The sequence below is a fragment of the Eretmochelys imbricata genome, chromosome 20 (genome assembly GCF_965152235.1).
Source record: "Eretmochelys imbricata isolate rEreImb1 chromosome 20, rEreImb1.hap1, whole genome shotgun sequence".
In the NCBI taxonomy this organism is placed as follows: domain Eukaryota; kingdom Metazoa; phylum Chordata; order Testudines; family Cheloniidae; genus Eretmochelys; species Eretmochelys imbricata.
The window spans coordinates 4414376-4433486 of record NC_135591.1 but is presented as its reverse complement, the minus strand read 5'-3'; the positions used below and the strand labels follow the sequence as shown (position 1 = coordinate 4433486).

The window sequence follows — 19111 nt, the reverse complement described above, 5'->3', positions numbered from 1 at the left end:
ATTTCTAGTGTTCTCCGTGGCCAGAGATCACTTACGTCAACAATGCACCGTCTCCTGGCTTTAACAGCTCCCACAGCAGCTTTTCCATTGGTGAGGGGTAAGTGTAGGCAGTGAGAACTGCTTGGCTGGCTGTCATCCTCTTCTGACTTCCCTGAGGGATGGAAACATTTGAATTGTCTGTTGACCTTATCCTAAATGATTTCCTAGCATTTGAGAACCAGCAGCTAGAGCATCCTATTTAAAAAGCGCCAATGGCAGCAAAAATGGCAGCTCCTGGAGATCTAGACTGTTGCTCATTTTGATCACTAACAAGTACAGCCATCTTTGCCCCTGAAATGAGAACTGAATGTGCATTTGTGTAGCTGTTCTGTCTGCGTTCAGCCATCAGCCTTCCCCTGGCATATCCATTTGCTCACATAGTACCGTTCGTTGTTCTGCGGGATATTTCATTTCCCTGGCAATGATATTGACGTGGTCACATTGCTACTTGCAACCAGCCATGCCTACAGGTTTCTGAGCCCACTTTCTAAAACACACTGGGTGCCAGTCATTGTGAATCGTGATTCTCAATAGAATACGTGACACCTTTTGTCAGTGTATTTTAAAGGCATCAGACTGGGAGGTGGGGAAGAGCAGATTCCAACCATGTTTTTTTTTGTTGTTGTTGTTTTTTTTTTCTTGTTCTTTCTCAAAATCTAGAAATGGCTCTCCAAATCACCAACCCGAGCCACCTCCTCCAATCACAGATGTAAGTCCCACCTCAAATCTTATGCTTGTGGTAAGGATGGTGTTAATCCTATTTTCTAAATTTACTGTTGGAAGTTTGTGGGTTTCTAGGTGTCTATGTTCAGGAGCTTGCTGGTATGCTGCAGTATGGGGTCTCTGGGCTTGTCTACACAAGAAAGTTAATCCGGAATAAGGTAGGGTTTAACTTTAAAGTGGTTTAACTATTCCTGGTTAGCTCCATCTGTGGACACTCTTACTCCAAATTAATTTAATCCACTTTCAGATAATTTGGAATAAAACGCTCTGATTCCGGAATAAGAGCATCCAGATGTTAATCAGGAATAGTCATTCCAGAATAATTCCCCATGTAGACAAGTCATCTGTCTCTGGGCTGTCCAGACTTCCCTTGAGAATAAATTTCATAGACCATTTTAAAGCCAGAAGGGGCTGTTATTGTCTAGTCTGACCTCAAAAACACCGGCCAAAGAAGCTCACTAAGTAACTTCTACATTAAGCCCATAACTTCTTTCTCAATGGCTCCTACTTGGCGAGAGAGGCTCTAGAGTGAAAACTCTCTGAAGCCATACAAAAACTTTGACAGTGGTCGAGCAGCTGGCATGCTGTGACCTCTGCTCTGTTTTGCTGACCAGCATTATCTCATTGTGGTGCTTCTGCCCTCTTACCTGCCCTCCGCCCCCAAGTCTGTCTGTGTATTTTACCTGCTGTCTCTAGTTTTATACTGAAATTGTAAGCTCTTTGGGATAAGGACTATCTTCATTCTATGTTTGTAGAAGGCCCTGATCCATGCCTTGGGGTCCTAGGTGTTACCATATTACAGCAGTAATTTAGCTGACCTGTGCTATACTTTGAATGCAAATGGCTTGTGTGTTACCTAGTCTAAGGAAAGTAACCATTTTGTTCCCGTGCCACAGAACCTTCTGCCAACGACAACGCCTCAGGAAGCCCAGCAATGGCTGCATCGAAACCGCTTTTCCACGTTCTCCCGGCTCTTCACGAATTTCTCAGGTTGGTGATGAAAGCCCATCTCTGCTCATTCCTCGCCTCAATAGGCTCCTGCTGCATTCCCTCCTGAGGAGGTATCAATTGCTGGCAGTATTATAGTCTGTGCAAACTCCGCTGTGATGCGTTGTATGAAATTTACCTCCATCTTCTTTAAATAAACCATTCCTACTCTTTTTTTTTTTTTTTTTTTTTTTTTTCCCCCATGGTGATCTGTTGGCTCCTTGTTTTAAATTCCAGGTGCAGACTTACTGAAGCTAACCAGGGAAGATGTTATCCAGATCTGTGGCCCTGCAGATGGCATCAGGCTCTTTAATGCATTAAAGGGACGGTGCGTATACTTGTAAAAGCTGAGAATGAGTGATGATTTTTATACCCCACAGAGCAATGGCCATGGGATGTCTGCTTCTCTATCACTCTTGTAGTTCTGGGCCTTATCGACCCTAGAAAAGGTTGTCAGTATAGCTGTAGTCTTAGTGGAACCCAATGATAGTGGAGATGCAGTTTCTCCCAGCAAATGGACACTCTTACCAATATAACTACATCTGTATTAGGGCTCTTGCCAGCCTAGCTATGATGGTCACAAATCCCACCTCATCGCAACCCTGACTGATAGACTAATCCAGCAAAACTTAAGTGTAGACTGGGCCTCTGGCTCATCAGTGCATTGCTGTCATGATGCCTAGTGCCTCCGTAAACCCAAAACAAAGGAGGACTTCTGTGGCGTGACAGGAAAATGTTGTGGCAGGTTAGAAATGTCAGGGCTGACCTTATTCCAAAAACTTGCAGGAAAAAGCCAGGGATTCCATGGATTTGTTGAAAAGCCTAGCACAGTTAAAAGCAAAATCCTCCTTCAGGATCTGGCCTTAAGCAAAGACAATGCAGCTTGAAAGCCAAAGTTAAATTACTGCTGATGCTTGGGAGCTAGAAGGTCCAGAATTCAGATCTAGGCACTTGTGAATTGCTTGTGACAGAAAGAGGAAACCTGCAAGAAAATTGGTAGGTCATCTGGATGAGTGGGGAGGAAAGGATTAGGAATGATGACAGTGTTCCAGAGGAACTCGATGAGTTCTTTGCATCAGTTTTGGGGTATCATTGAGCAGTCTGCCCTGGATAGAACAAAAACAGAAGGGGTCCAAAGACAGGCAGTGAAAATGATTAGACGGGTCACTTCCAGGTGAGGAAAGGTTGCGTTTTGTTAAGAGAGGACAACAAGGGGATGCAAGGTGAGTAAAACCTATGGAGTAGAGAAGCTAAACTGGATGCTTCTGTTTATCACTCCTTGTAACACAAAAACTTGAGGGCATTCAGTGACATTGCAAAGCAACCAATGCATAATAGCTGATGGAAAATAGTTATACATTTTGGAAAATTAACTCCTGGAACTCTCTGCCACAAAATACCATCGAGGGCAAGAGCGTAGCAGGGCTCAGAAGAGGATTAGATGCTTCTAAGGGAATGTCTACACTACTGCGCTACATTGGTGCAGCTGCACTGACAAAGCTGTTCCTCTGTAGCACATCTGGAGAAGAGGCGGTGGGCCGACAGGAGAGCGTTCTCCCGTCGGCATAATTACTGTATCTCCGCAAAAGGCGGAAGCTACATCAGCGGGACAGCATCTCCCGCCGACATAGTGCTGGTGTGGACAGCACTTAGGTCGATGTAAAGGCTCGGGGGTGTCATTTTTCACTGCCCTGAGCGACGTAAGTTACGTTGGCTCAAGTGGTAGTGTAGACCAGCCCTAAGAAATACTTTGTCATATTTTTAGGGCATAAGGCCAACCAATAAGGGTCCAGATTTTCAAGAGCTCTGCATATTGGGCGCTGAGCAATTCTGAGACTCCAGACCTTTGTTGAGGTGCCTGAATAAGAGCTGAGCTCTCTAGAAAATCTGGACCGGATCATTAGTGCTGGACAGTCGCAAAATCTGGCCTCAGGTGACAGGGGTAAAAAGAAACTTCTCTTGTGGGCAAGTTCCTCTGTTAGGGAGCTTTCCTTGCATCTCCATGTGAAGCCTCTGGTATTAGCTTGCAGTTCCAATCACCCTGTGCCTGAGATGGAGGATCAGCTAGTGGAGAAACTGTTGCAGGAATTGCAACCAGGCAGATAAGCATAGAGCCACCAGGAGTGTATTAATATCCGTGTGTGTTTTGGGAGAGCTTGGATTTCTGATAAGGGACGGCAAGAGTCGGTGGTAGTGTGAGCATTCCAGGGAATTAATGTACCAATTCCGATGACTGGTGAGATAGCACTAAAACGTTGTCGCAGCTTTGCATGGGGGTGGGGGACCAGACATTAGTCATCTCATAGGTCACTCAGTTCAGAAAATGCTGTGACAAGCTTCATCTGTTTCTTATGCCAGTGTTCTCCGCTGCTCTTGCCGCAGCCTAGCGTCCCCCTGGTTTAAACCCCAGCCCATCTACTCTCAGTTGCTATTAATCCCACTTAGGAGGGCTGAATGGGATACTTAGCAGCCAGTTGTCACCCCTGTGAGTCTGAATGCTGCCTGATTCCTCCTCCCCCCCCCACCCCCACCCGCGCCTCCTTTTGTGTGTGTTGTCTCCATGAAACAAAACTTGCTGTGATCTCCCTCTTATTTCTGCCTGAAGACAGGCCTGTGTGTCTGGTCTTCTGCGTCAAGGAGCATGGGACCTGAGCATCAGGGAAACTGGAAACCTGCTCATGGTAAACTCAGTGGTATTCACCTGTCCCACCCTCCCTCCCACAGGATGGTACGGCCCAGGCTGACCATCTACGTGTGCCAGGAGCCTCAGCAGCTGAGGGACCAGCAGAAGCATGAGGATGGGGAGCTGGCAAACAGTACTTTCTTTGGTAAGTTTCCAGAAGGGGTGATGTGCTTCCTCCCTTAACAGGCTGCATTCATGGCTTAGTGCTGTGGGGTCTCTACAAAAGCAGTAAGCAGGGTACCAGTTATCTCAGAGGAGAAGCAACATGGTCCAGTGGATAGAGAATGGGACAGGGACTCCGATGATCTGAGTTCTAATCCTGGTTCTTCCCCTTTGGGCAAGTCCCTTCCCTGCTGATGCTCTGTTTGTCTATTTTAAGCTTTTTAGGGCTTGATATTCTCTCAATATGTGTACAGTGCCTAGTAAAATGGGACTTCAGGCTCAGCTGGTGCCTCCAGCCGTTACCATAATGCACATAATCTCACATAGAGGCATACAGGAATCTTATGCAAGCTTGCCTCCATTTTCGGCTGCCCTTGCTTATGCTAGCCTTCATCATTCTTGCTTTTCTTTTGCTGCCAGAAGGTGGAAGGCTTCCATGGAAGATAACCCAGCATCAGCCTGAAGGCAACAGGGCTCACACAGCCAGCACTTGGGGGAAGGTTGAGTGGGGTTGGAAGGAGGGCTCTGTGCTGACCTGCCATCGTTCCAGTCTGCTGGTTTTTTCCTCCCCAACTAAAACTGTGGCTGCGGCATCTCATTGTTGGCACGGTGCCTGTGCTGGGCTGATAAATTATAGCTCGTGTGAGAATCCAGTGTGGCCTAGACACACTGACTGACCTACTTTCTGGAGCGGCTTGATGCCAGTACGTCCACTTTCTGCGTTCTGGGAGGAGACTGCAAAGCCAGTGGGCTCTGTCCTCCCTTCTTGTTACGACTCCATAACCCGTATGCTTCCCCTAGTCCCCTCCTAGGCGATGGCATTGGTATTCCAAGGGGGCTCGTCAGTTGCACTTTGATTTCTTTTGGCGGAGTGGAAATAGCTGGGAATGGTGCGGGGTCACATTTGGCCACTAGTACTGAGATTGGAAGCTCTTTGGGGTAAGAAGTGTCATTCCGTTCTGTTTATACAGCACCTAGCACAGTGGGGCCCTGTTCCATGACTGGGGTGCTTAAGCACTACCATAATATTTACAGTATTCAGGCAGCTCAGACTCCGTCACAACAGATGATTTGGAAGCTAACTGTAATTGCTCTTGTCCCTGTTGCAGTATATCATGCTATCTATCTGGAAGAGCTGACTGCAGTGGAACTGACAGAAAAAATAGCCCAGCTCTTCAGTATCTCCTCCCGACAGATCAGCCATATCTACAAACAAGGCCCTACAGGAATACACGTGCTGATCAGCGATGAGGTAAGTGCCTCTTGGCACTTAGCCTGGAGGGATCTTCAAGTCATGGTGGCTCAACTACTTTAAGTCTGTTGCAAACCTGGTCTGGTTCTGTGATCTCTGACATGGGGAAACGTGCTAAGGATTCCAAATGGACAGGGGTGGTTTGAATATTGGCCCTTTCCAGGTAAACGGCTTAGGGGCCCTACGTGCCTGTCTGTGGAGCCCAAGGGGCTCGATTTTACAGTTGTGTTTATGCTCTCACCTGTACTACTTGTTGTGTTCCTCAGCTTCAAAACGTTAATCATGAACCATCCAGCCCCATGAGGCAGGTATTATCCCCATTTTACAGTTGCCAAAACTGTGCCCAAGGCCACAGAATTGGCATCAGGGCCCAAATAAGGCCCTCAAGGGAATCCGGGCTCCCAGTTCTGTGCTTAGGCCATGGCACTTAAGATCTGAGCCACCCAATGTTTTCTGTTTTAAAGGGAAAGTTGGAATTACTCATTTAGAGTGGGTTTCCCAGATTGCTTTGTGTGCAGGGGGCCCAAGTCTTAGTGTAAATAAGACCCCTTTTGTACCACTCATGCAATGTAAAGGAGCCTTAAAGTTGGGCACCTTTATATTGCTAGAGAGCTGGGAAGGAGTCGTGGTGTAAATGAGAATCAGGCCCACTAATTCACCTAATACCTGGCCATTCTGTGTATGGGCAAAGTCCTGGATGATCGCCTAGGTCTCTCTAACTCCTGTGGGATCCATATAACCCTCACTTCCCAGTGCAACTGAACTGCTAGGAGAGGCAGTTAGCTGCAGCATGTGTGTGTCCAGCTGCAAGTCCACTTGAGAAGAAGGGAAGTGAGATGTCCAGGCTCCCAGAGGGGCTTGCCGCCTGCTCAGCCACTCATCTAGTACTGGCACAAACTGGTGGGGTAGGTGCTGCGACTCCTGCCATAAAGGTTGCAGAGAGGCCTCTAGAAAGGCAAGCAAAGCTTTTAGTAATAGCTTCTATGCTGGCTACTGGGACTTGGCTTCAGGGATGTGCCACAGGAAACAGAGCCTCTGCCTTGAATCTAAAAATAAATGCCAACGTCCTGAGCAAACGCTGCCCGTATGGGATGTAACAATATTGCCACTAATGCTTAATTATAACCAGACAGTCACAGGGTGTCCGGCCCCTAATGGGGAGATGAGCCTCAGTCCATCTGTGACCAGCTTGTCTCGCCTCTCCAGGTGTGGACAGAGGGACGTGGGACACAATGAGGCACTGCTGGTCACTGGGGCGGGAAGGGCGCTCGAGTGGGAGTGCTGGCTGCAGTTTCTTAGGCTTCTGCCGTAGGCATTTTCCACAGCTAGGGAGGCAAGTTAAGATGGGGGGGCCTATCTTTTCTTAAGGGGCCAGCCACCCTCTGAACTGTGCGCTCTCGCTCGCTCTCTCACATTTGAGGATTTGGGAAGGGGCTTCAATATCTGAGGCAGGAGTCCTAAAATCTGTTCTTTTGTTTGATGGGGTGGGAGGGAGGAATAATTATTCCAGGTGGTGCATTCTATACATCCCAAAGCACTGTAGTGTGGCTGAATAGCTTCCAGCTCTTTCAGTGGGCCATGGCTAACTCCACCATTGACTAATTCCTATATGAAATTGAGCCTCGGTCCAAAACTTAAACACTCACTAATGGATTCAACTGATCTCATGGCTTCTTTCAGATGATACAGAACTTCCAAGACGAATCGTGTTTTGTTCTGGACACAATGAAAGGTAACTGCATTCATTCAATGTGCCTTTATAAACAGTGTGTGCTCCCCTCTCCTCTTCGTCTTCCTTCCCCCCAACCACTTGTTTGGCAGTCTTGAGAACTCTTGTATAGAAAGAGGCATGTTGAATTTCAGCTGCTCTCCTTGCGGTTGGGGATGTCTGACGCTGCTCTGCTTTCTTTGCAGCTGAAACCAACGATAGCTACCACATCATCTTAAAATAAGAGGGAACTGGACTAGGAGAGAGCCTGTAGCCGCTTCTCGTCTCACACAAAGACCCATCGCCTATTGCACAAGGATGCAAGCAGAGATCAGAAATTCATGGGAGGCTTCTGTAAAGATCCTGATCTTTGTTGTTACTGCGCTGTACCTTCTGGCAGGTGACCCCCCCCCCCCCTTTCCTCTTCCCTTCCTCCCTCCCCCCCACCCCCGCCCCGGTAGCTCTTCTGGCATGCAGCCTGCTGATGATGCTAGCGCACTGCTTAACCTCTGGAGTTTAAAATGGAAGTAGTTGCAGATGTGAGGCTAAACTTGCCAGGCTGTGTTGTCCTTTGCTATTGATAGAAACTTGCCTTTGTGTCTTGGGAGCTGCGTATGGTTTAATGATAAGTGTGTTGGCTCCTGTGTTGTGCTGGAGACTTGCAAGTGAACATCTGTTCTAATAACTCAACCCAGCAACCTCTCTGGCATACACGGCAACCTCTCAAACACACACCCCCTTCCCCCCCCCCCCTCCCCCCCAAAATACACCTTCCAACTGCACTGATGGAACTGGGGGAAAGCATTATTTTTTAAGCTTCTCCTTGATGTTGTTGGACAGCTGCATTGTAAAGGTGTTATTCTCATTCTCCCAATCCTTGTTGGTTTAGTTCCTGTGTGTGTGTGTGTGTGAGAGAGAGAGAGAGAGTGTGACTGACTGATCGTAGTTCTGTCCTCCAGGTCAGTGTCAAGACTGTCAGGAACTAACTCCAGTCTCATGGATTTATAAGGTCACCGTCTCTATGGACAAATGTGGCTTTACTCTCAAAACTCACGTGACTTTGACAAAAAATGAAATTTGATGAACTAGCTAACTGATGATATGGTCTGTTTCCTGTATGATTTCTTTTTTTTTTTTTTTAAAGAACTAAAATTCTTTGGGGTGGAGGGGAAGTGAAAAGCTTCGGCTGTACCTTCAGTGTAAACATGGGTGGCATTTTATTGGCATGTTGACTTTTATGTCTCATTGGCCTGAAACTCACTTTTGGAGCTGGAACGGTATGGGACCAGCACGGAGAGAGATTTACATAGCAAGAGCCTGCAGGCCGTGCTTAAAGCTACTGAAAACGCCATGGCGACAAAAGGGCCTCCATACAGATTTCCAGGATTGCAGCTGTTGGGTCTCTTGGGGGTGTAAAAAAAAAAAAAAAAAAAATCGGCTTTCTAAACCAGATGCCTGAGCACGTCCCCTCTTTGCGAGAGCAGCTATTATAGCCTGAAAGAAGATGTCCTAAATAAAAAGCATCTTATAATAAAACGAGGCCTGGATTTATATTTGCCCAGAACGTGAGGTTCTTGGGTAAACAGATGGTTTTTATAAACATACATGAAATACTTTTACAAGAAACATAATACAAAGCAGCTGTGTTCAAATGATTAGGTTGTGACAGTAACCAACACAAGGCAGGAAATGCCAGGTTCTGAGTTGGAGCAGGAAAGGCCTAGCTGGGGTGGGGAGTAAGGCTGTGTATGTGACAGTCTGACAATCATATCTCCATAGTTCTAAACAGCTGGTAGGATACTGAATGCTCCTCTTCTAACCCTAACCCTATGAACTCCCCTCTGCCTCCAATTCATTGGAAAGCCCTGAAGATGGCAACCATTATGTATCTATTCCAAACTCTCTCCCCCCGCCCCCCAAAGATGAGGGCTTCTGTAGATGCTATTTAGTGATGCGTCTGAGAGCCTTTCACCTCTAGATTGGATTTGAAATGATGAAATAACTCCGTAACAGCGCAAGAGTTGTTGGCCATTTGATGGCCGCTTGGTAGCCCCTGCGTGAAAGGTGATGGAAATCCTTGCCCCCCAGTTCCCTAGCAAAGGCCTGTCAATGCCATATCATTTGCATCATTGTTGGCGAAGAACTGAGTGAGCCAGAGCTAGAAATAGCCCCTCTGGGTTGATGGTGAGTAATGTTTTGCTGGACAATGTGGGAATGTGCTGTGCTGCTTTGTACCTGTTCTGGGGATAAATAGAGGACTTCAGGACAGCCTCTTCTATCCAGTTTTGTCACCCAGGACTGAATTTGCTTCAGTGCCAAAGCAGTTGTTTTTTCTTGGGTTTTGCTTAAAAAGACTCTGAAAGCCCCTTTGTATCACAGCCTGATTTGTGGGCAGCAACCTGCCTTGTCCCTCTACCTGGCTTTTTGATGGCTTGTGTCATAAGTTGTCACATTTGAATCTTGAACTGAGATATAAACACTCTGAAATCGCTGTGGCTCTATGTTCTTTCGTGGATCTTCGCCTAATAAACGTGGAGGCCTCGGCCGCTTAAATTGATGGGGCTAAAGATGCCAAGAAAAGCCTTAGAAAAAGCTGGAGCGATTTCACCTGCTTTCCCTGCTGAAGAACCATGTGCGCTACTGGTGAATTGACAGGACTATGAACTCTGCATACAGAGGTGCTATTCTTTTGGCAGCTGGCCTTTTGTATCTGTTTTACTACATCAGCAATAGATTGGGAAGATACCTGTATTTTAATCTGGGGGGGCCGGGTTCTCAGTATGCAAGAGGCGTAATAGAAAATGTACAATAGTGACAGACTTGTTGAATTTTTTGTATCCATGTTTCTGGGTGCGTACAGATTCTTAATGAATCCATTGTTTGGAAACATAAACTTACTTGTGCGTCTGTGTTGTTGATCTACAACTGCTCATTAAACAGTCCCTCAGAGAAGGGTTAGAGGGCAGAACAGCCAGAGGTTCACCTCTCCTCCCCCTGAAACTTAATGGCCAGTACTGGAAATAAAAGATAAAATAAAGGGGAAATAGAAATCCTTTTGATCAACTGCTGCTTTGCCTAAACAGCTTCACTAAAGAAATCACTTGACTTCCTTATTATCTAATGTAATGGAGACGAAGACTCTCCCTTTGAATTGATGCCCAAATTTGGATTTTTAGAACAACATTTGTTTGGTAGTTCCATTCCCATCATCAGCTGGTCAAGGTAAGTGACAAAGTTATTGAATATGTGGAAAAAGCTGGTGGCAGGCTGTGTAGAAAATGCCTTAATTGAAACTGGGCTCTTGCTTGCCTCCTGGGTCCTGTCTAATTGCACTTCACATTTATATTGTGAAAAGTTTTCATACAGCACCTTTCAGACCGATTCCTACTGGATGGAAAACAGTGCTGCATGTTGTCTTTCTGCCTGCCCTTTTCAGAGCAAGCATTAGTAGTGTACTTAACAAGCAGAGCTGGAAACAGGATCCCTGGGGACAGAATACAGTAGATGTTAAGTGAACGGCCAGTAATTGAAACTTGCCCCATATGAAGCTGTGGATTGAAAAGAAACTGAATTTAACGTGAGAATTGAAATCTGTTGGAAAGCTTTCTGTACTCTATAAACTGCTTCTTGCTTGATTTTTAGCTAGTCTGGGGCTTGGATTTTCCAACTGCTTTTTGACTCAGTTGCCCTTTGACCCCCTACATCAGGCTGCAGCTGCTCACTATTTCTAAAATAAGGTGGTTTTGCCTGTTCCTGCTGGTTCTGGCCTTTCTAATCTCTTGTCTAGACTCCTCTGTAATTCCACTTCTGGCCACCTTATTTCTTCCATCTGGAGCTGTTTACACCCAGAGCTCAGCAGTTGGGCTTCTTCACTGCCGACATTGCACTTATCCCATTACTACCCTTACTAACAATTCAACCTGGAGTTCTGTTGATAACATATGGTGGTGGCTTATCTTAGTGTAAGTGCCGATCTGGGGATTTGTTAACTGGGGGTCCTCTTATCTATCTTTCTAAGTTGATTTTTGCTGGTCTTGTTAGAACTCTTCAATGGGTGGGCTGATTCCATCATCACTATGAGGTTTACACTTAAAAGTTTTGTGGAGTTACTTTTTGAAATTTCAAACTTTCTCTTCCTTGGATCTGGCTAATCCAGCTGTTGCTTCTCAATTCTTGTTTCTTTTTGTAACTGGTTCATAATTGCCTTGGGGTTTAAACTGTAAAGATTATGTTTAATGATCTGTAAGGCTTGGCGATTGCTGTACGTGGGAGAATGAGAGAATCGTTTCCATCCTGGAGACCTCAATGACTGAAAATGCACAGAGGCTCCAAGGACCCTTCTGCTAAATGCATCTTTATTGCACATATTCCATCCAGTGGTGATCCAGGATATTACATTACTCAACATTTGTACTCTTTGTAATTGAAGGGTGAGTAATAATATTAAAGCAAAGCTAAAAACCTTTGCAATAAAGGGAATTCATTTTGCAGTGCTGGAGACCACACCAGCCTTGTTCCTAGCAGCTGTCCGTGCAAGCTCTTTCTGCAGGCAAACAAAGAGCTGTGTGGTGCAGAAGATGAGTACTCAAGGACACAAAGCAGGTAGTGGGGGTGGGGAGGGGCAGCAGAGGTAGTGTATATTTGTTCGGTTAGTTTTTGCCCAAATTCCTCCCTTGTTGCCTGCCCTCTTGATACTTTAAATGTGTGGAATAGCAAAAGCTTCACCTTATTCCTCCCTAGGACCTGCTCTGTGTTGCAAACTTTCACACTATGTGATGTTAAAACTGCAGCTGTGTGTGTATTATGAATGTGACCGTTTACTTTTAGAAAAGCTATTGCGTCTCGCTTTTGCTTTTTAAACAAACAAAACAACCCAAAGCTCCTAGCTGTGGAGCAGCTGGAGAAAAGCCTGACCCTGTTCCTCTAAAGGCTCCACTAGCAGAAGGCAAAAAGCAGCGGTGGCTCTTTTACAAAAGGCATCTCTTCCCCCAAGCTCCTCACCAGCCGGCTTGGTTTTTACCCAGCAGGTGCAATAGTGTGTTCTTCCCCAGGCAGCTGGGAAACCTGATTTTCCCTTACAGCTGGGAAGCCTTCTGTCTTCCAGGCTTATCCCCCTTGCTTGAGGGCTAAGCATTGGCCTACACCTCCTAGCAAGCTCCTCCTTCCGGACTCCATTTCCCAGCGGCCATTGCGCGGGCAGGGCCCTCAGGACTCCATTTCCCAGGCTGCGCGGGCGGGGGAGAAGGTCACGTGCCTCGGGCTATATAAGGGGAGGCGCTGCGCCGGCAGCCCCATTGTTATCGCCGAGCCGAGCCGAGCCGAGCCGGGGCGGGTGTGTCCGGTTAGAGCCCGAGAGCGCCGAGCCGCCTCCGCCCCGCTCCGCCCGGCCGGACCCTCCCCCCCGCTCCCCGTGGCGCGGAACCGCCCGGGAGCCCGGGCCTCGCCCTGCAGCCCCGGCCCGCGCGGCGGGGAGGAGGGAGCGGCGGGGAGGGACCCGCAGCCGGTGAGTGACGCGGGGGCAGTCGCCGCTTCCCGCCCGGGGGGGGGGGGAGGCGACTGGGGGCCCCCTTGACTCCTACTGGGGGCGGGTGGAGCATGGAGGCTCTTTCCCTCACGTCTCCGGCGGGGGGGGGAGGGGCGAATATTGGGGGGCTCTTTCCCTCAGTCTCATTAGGGGGGCGAATATAGGGGGGCGAATATAGGGGGGCTCTTTCCCTCAGTCTCATGGGGGGGTTCTCCTCACATCTCCTGGGGGGGGGGCGAATATGGGGGGTCTCCTCACATCTCCTGGGGGGGATTGGGGCATTTTCCACGTGGGTGGGGAGGCGTATGCGGCTGGAAGGGGTACTGGGGGGGGGGCAGATAGGGCATCCGCTCCCCCTCGGGTGGGGTGGTCAAATAGTGTTGGAGGATAGGTGGGGTAACCCTGCTCCCTTGGGTGTTGGTATGGGGGCTGCATAATGGGGGGCGTCCCCTCTGCCTGGGATGGGAGGGGGGCAGGTAGACCATCCCCTTCACCGCTGAATGTTCATGGGGGGGCTGTCTTATGGGATTACCATTGGAGGGGAAATGTATCTGGAAGGGCAGGTGAGGCAGCGCCTCTCCTTGGATGGGGTGTTGTGCTGAGGGTTGCAGTGGGGGGCTTTTGGGGGGGGGGAGGACATTTGGGTTATGCTCCTTCAGTTGGGAGCTGGGAGCGATGAGCTGTAGGGATTATTGTGGAGCATTCCCTGGCCCAGCCTTACTAGAGACATTGTGGGGGGGATATAGGGGAGAGGGGCAGGATGGATGGAAGGTTGTGACTTTCCCCCTCAGGGAAGGAGGTTGGAGGTATTAAAGCATCCCACAACGGGCTCTTAGTGATGTGATGGACCCGTTCTCTTGTAGGAGGTGCTGGAAAGCATGTTTCCTCACAGGCATCCAGGCCAAGGGGTCAGTGTGGGATAGCATGCTCCCCTCCCCCACCCCCATTTATAGTAGGAGCTAAGGTCACAGAGGGGATAGAGCTGGCCCTGCTGGAGTCTTGCAGAGCCATGGTAACCTCCATGTGCCCCCTCTTTCCTTCTTACTGACATTATCAGGGGCGAGCTGCCCCCTCAGCTTCACACTACTCTTTCCACCTCTGTCTGAGTGTGAAATCTTTCCCTTTTAAACCAGGTGAGGAAAACATCAGTAAAGCCCAGCAGAGCTAGCGCAGTTTCTGACTCTGTGACCTTACGCCTGTCCTGTTTGAAGCTTGGCTGGAAAGAAGGTCATGGATGAGTATGGATTTCCCTATCATGTTATCCAGCAGAAACCCCAATATCGTCAAAGTCTTTGGAACATGACCTTGATGCCCATCAAGTCACCATTGGTGACTTGGGGCTGATCAAGCCTTAAAGGCCTGATTCTGATATTAAACGGGCCTCTATGAGCATCAGCATGTATTGGGGTTGCACTTTTTGCAGATGAGCTTAGCTGTGCAGAGGAGGTTCGGTAAGAGCTTTAAAAGGTTTGTCTAGCTGTAGCGTTTGTGAAAGATAGTATCTTAGGGTGCCTCTACACTAGGAAAATTCAGGCTATGTTTACCTCTGGTGGTAGCAACCATATAAGCTGTAGTGTAGATGTGGGACAGGTATTTCTACCACTGTCATTTTGATACAGTGGTGAATATAAATAAACATCTCTTGAGTATGCTATAACTTTCACCATTGCTACCACTGGTGGAGAATGGAGGGTCTGTATCTTCCATGATCTGATGTGAATCTTGTGGCTCACCTGTTGTGTTAATGAACAGACAGACTGAGCCCTGATCTCTGGCATGTCAGCCCTACTAGAGTTAGAGCATTGTGTGTGAAATAAAATAGCCACAAATCTGAATGGCTGACAAAGGATGATAGCTGAACCCAGTGGGAAATCCTTACTGGTTTGTAAACAGCCTGGGCAATAACTGCTGAACTCTTGACATTTACCAGGAAGCTGTCACTTTGTGCATTTTCTTAGGGGTTGTCCCATCACAGTGGCAAGTCTCTAATCTGATGTGTAATTAACCTATATTCTGTGGCTTGCTGACATGGGTTTTTGATGACACTGCCCTAGTCAGCTATATAGAAGCTATTTGAGGTCTTGACTGGGTTCTCTCTGCTCTCACTACACTTCAGAGGTGAAACTCATGGATATGCATCCAATCAGATGGTGATGGGAACCTTACTGGTTATTCACATTCTTGTTGCCAGCCTCTAGTTTGATACTCTCAACTTCTGGAACCTGCGCAGAGCTTTTCATGCTTTATTCCTCCTCACCTCCCCCAGTTGAAATGGTTACCAAACACACTGTTCTAGCCCTAGCTAGTGAAATAGAAGTTGATGATTGTACTTCAGAAGCAGTTCCCTCAATCAAACCCAATGCAAATCCCTTTACCATGTGTATATCAAATAAATTCCACAGGCTTCTTATTAGGATGCATGCCCTTGTAAAAGGGGTGGGGTGCTTCACTTGCCTTTAGGAGGAATGGTCGACATCGGGTTAGATTCTTTGTGGTTGCTATTTCTTCTCTGGCATTACAATCATTTCATGGTGTTTGTTGTGTTCGGTATTGTGCCTTGGAGTGTTGTATAATCTAGACTCCCTGGTATGCTGGAGATGTGTAGACCACACACACTTGTCTGGCATTCGCCAAAGCAAGCCACTTTACATTTATTCTGAAACAGTTTAGAATATCGACTACTCTGCATGCTGGCACAGGTATAGAATTGTTCGTTTTATATCTAATGCAGCTACTGACACCTGGCCAGTGAGAGCAGCTGTAGTAAGGGCTGCTCTAGTGTATGTGTTGCTTTGTGGCTTTCCCTGGTGTTTGTGGAGGTCTCTAGATGTCGAGTAGTAGGTATTTACGGCTCTTTCCCAGACCCTCAGCGTGTTTCACTGTTCTCTCTCTGACATCACCTTACATCAGTGGGGTGTGTTGCTCTGCAGTGATGGTGCCGTGTCATTCTGGGCAATGTTATTCCTGCTGCATAATTGGTAACAAGTGAGATCGTAGTCTGAGATCTTGGGTGAGATTAGCCCACAGCAGAGGGGTGTGAACCCCTTTCTCTGGAGGCTTCAACTTGGAGGAATGTGAGCCTCCCTCACCCATTTGTTTAAAAAAAAAAAAAATCCTCCCCCTTAAAATAGCTGCTGGGAGCAGCCTTGCTTCTCTCAAGTAAATGTGAAAGCGCAGGCTAGTTCCTGTTCTTATTGACTATTCCTCATGTCTTAAAGCTGCCTTGACTGAAGAAAATTGGAGTTTAACACTTCACAGCATAAAATGGGGCCTTTCTGAATTTCTGGACTGACCTGATTGAGCATGATCCATTCTTAAAGGTGCCCTGTACCACCTAGAGCAGGAGTGTGGAGTTCATTCTGTGGATAGGGATGAATCCCACATCTAATTATGGTCTGTATACCAGACTAAAGATTGAGGCCTGTGTGTTGTCCTTGAGCCACAATGGGGCTGCCACTGATGTCAATGGCAGTATGCACAACAATATGGAACTAAAAGTTTAGTTGTCATTTTATTGTTCAGTACCTTATTATCATAGAGAGCATCACCCTGTGGGAGACTGTGCTCCCCTTAAGATCCCTGCAATTTCTCTTTTCTTCCTCTTCCTTTCTCTTCTTCTCATCCTCTTCAGGGAACTCATAATTTCTTCCCCCTTCCCCATCCATCTGCTAAAATGACCAGTAATGAAATAAAGTGCTGTCAGCACTGGCCTAGTTAACACTCCTGTGAGACCACTGCAGGGCAGGGAGTTCACACTTCTCTGAATCATTATTTCTTCTTCAAGTGATTGGTCCCTATATGTATTCCAAACATGGGTGCCCATGTGCACAATGCACCGGAATCAGGTGGTTTTCTTAGCAGTGTCCATTGACAAACCCCCTCCCACCCCCCAGTATCGCCTCATGCTCACAGCCGAGGGTATAATAGGCCGTACTGGTCGACGCCTCTTCAGTTCCCTCTTACCACCGTATGGCCGGAGTCTTAGCTTGCTAAGAGAGTGATCTGCTTTCTGTTTCCTGTATATAGTTGTACATAGCTGTTTTAGTGGTTTAGAGTTCTTCTTAGTGTAGGTTTTCTCCCCGTTTGGGGAAACGGGCTTTAAGAACCGTGCCTCTTGCCCATGCTCATTTTCTGTGAGCGACAAGCACCAGAGTTGCCTCTACTGCCTTGGCAAGGCTTATATCACAGCCCGCTGTGCTGTTTGTAAGTCCTTTGCACCTTGAATATGGGAGGCTCGAGAGCTTAGCTTCTGGAAATTAATGGAAGAACCCATGCATCCCAGGGCGCACTCAGATCTGGGACCCGCAGAACCACCGGTACAGAGACCATCACAGGTGGTGAGTACCCTTCTGAGCACCTTCCAAGCTCTGGATCCATTGGTACCGAAGATGATGGGCAAGCCTGCCATGAGGGTAAAAAGCATGGACACGGGCATAAGAGCAGATCCCCGTCCCGGATTGCCCAGCGGTTCCTCCCCGAACCCCGCCAGGTCAGGTGAGAGGTTGCATGTGGATCTGGCTGGACCAGCTTCCAAGCTGCACCACATTGAGTGCAAGGCAAAGCACAAGTGGGATCTGGTCGTACCGACAACTGTCTCGGTACCCCCGCCGGCACCCTCACCAGCACGCGCACTGTCCATCATGCCAGTGCTTCTAGGCTTATCGGATCAAGCAGCACCACTGATGGTGTCTGGGCCCTCTGCCGTGTCCAGGGGGACACCATGCTCTCCTGGGCAGTTGGAGCCTCTGCTCTTGATGGAGGAGCTGCTCCTCTATACCTACTTTCTCCGCTCCTCTCTGGACCCCCACTTGCCACGGTACTTCCCTCTCCGGCGGATGAACCTTTGCTGCCACTGGAGAAGCATGTCCCGTTGCTATATCACAGCCCTCTGATACCAACAGTCCACCACAACCACCTGCTTGACCCAACCCAGCAGCAGTTGAAACAGCAGTTTTAACATGCAGGTCAAGAACTGCAAAGCTCCCCCAATATCTCCTGCGGTACCCCCTCTTGTCATTGTGGGCCATCTTCCCCTATTTGCCCACAATTGGGGCAAGCTCACATGGACAGTTGGGTACTGGAGATCATCCATCGTGGATACTCCATAGAATTCTTATGATTTCCCCCTCATCATTCTCCACCCAGGACTTCCCCTGGGAACCCATCCCTTCAGCGCATCCTCCCACAAGAAGCAGACACTCTGCTTCTCACTGTACTTCCTCATCCCGAAGAAGGGTGGAGGGTAGCACCCCATTATAGATCTTTGGGCACTCAATGCCTTTATCAGGAAATCCAAATTCCATATGGTGATGCTGACATTGATTATCCCAATGTCTGGGGCCTGGTTTGCGGTTATCAATGTGAAAGATGCCTACTTCCATGTCGGCAGTCACCTGACCCACCGGAAATTTCTCTGCTTCTGCGTGGGCCACCACCGTTACCAATTCTGAGTCCTCTTCCTCATCATAGAGACGGCTCCATGAGTCATCACCAAAGTCTTTGCCGTAGTAGCAGCACAAATGCGCTGCCTTGGCTATTTGGTGTATCCCTACCTAAACGACTAGCTCCTTTGTCGTGCTGTCCTGACAAGAACTCAACTCTGCCATCCTTGCCCTTTGTGCTCTCCTCACATCTCTGGGTATTTGCACTAACGAGGAGAAGTCAGATCGACTCCGTCGCAGCACGAGTCTTCGCTCTGGAGGACCTCTTTGCAACGCGGACAGCTATGATTGCGGGCCTCTGCCACAGCCCGCGCACCATGGTCCGCCGTTCTCTCCCTCCTTGGACTTGTGGCAGCCTATACCTCCGTGACACCACACACACTTCTACGTATGCGTTGCCTCCAACTGTGGCTCCTCTACAGACCCAGAAGGACCATTTGGAAGCTGGGGTTGTTGTCCCCCACACGGTTCTGGCCTCCCTTACCTGGTGGGCTTATGGCTCCTCCCTAAGTTCTTCCCAAAGGTGGTGTCAGAATTCCACCTCCCTGTCTTCTGTCCTAAACTACACAACTCCCTGCACTCCCACAACGTC

General features: G+C 48.1%; 2 protein-coding genes across 6 annotated transcripts in view; both read left to right on the top strand.

The window, feature by feature from the left end:
• The window catches only part of TFCP2 (transcription factor CP2), a 38502-nt gene extending 28051 nt beyond the window's left edge, over positions 1-10451 (top strand). The window contains exons 8-16 of one of the 2 annotated variants that reach the window (XM_077838304.1): positions 9-97; positions 700-748; positions 1659-1752; positions 1987-2077; positions 4474-4577; positions 5704-5846; positions 7527-7578; positions 7761-7954; positions 8514-10451. In XM_077838304.1, coding sequence (XP_077694430.1) covers positions 9-97; positions 700-748; positions 1659-1752; positions 1987-2077; positions 4474-4577; positions 5704-5846; positions 7527-7578; positions 7761-7798 — 660 coding nt within the window. In that variant the 3' untranslated portion in view covers positions 7799-7954; positions 8514-10451. Of the gene's footprint in view, positions 1-8; positions 98-699; positions 779-1658; positions 1753-1986; positions 2078-4473; positions 4578-5703; positions 5847-7526; positions 7579-7760; positions 7955-8513 lie in introns of both variants that reach the window. The other variant, XM_077838303.1, reaches the window with a different exon arrangement.
• A 2426-nt stretch (positions 10452-12877) lies between these two features.
• The window catches only part of CSRNP2 (cysteine and serine rich nuclear protein 2), a 29221-nt gene continuing 22987 nt past the window's right edge, over positions 12878-19111 (top strand). For 2 of the 4 annotated variants that reach the window (XR_013348471.1, XM_077838540.1), the window contains exon 1: positions 12878-13057. The gene's annotated coding sequence lies outside the window, so the exon portion shown is untranslated. Of the gene's footprint in view, positions 13058-14211; positions 14317-19111 lie in introns of those variants that run through there. The other 2 variants (XM_077838541.1, XM_077838544.1) reach the window with 2 other exon arrangements.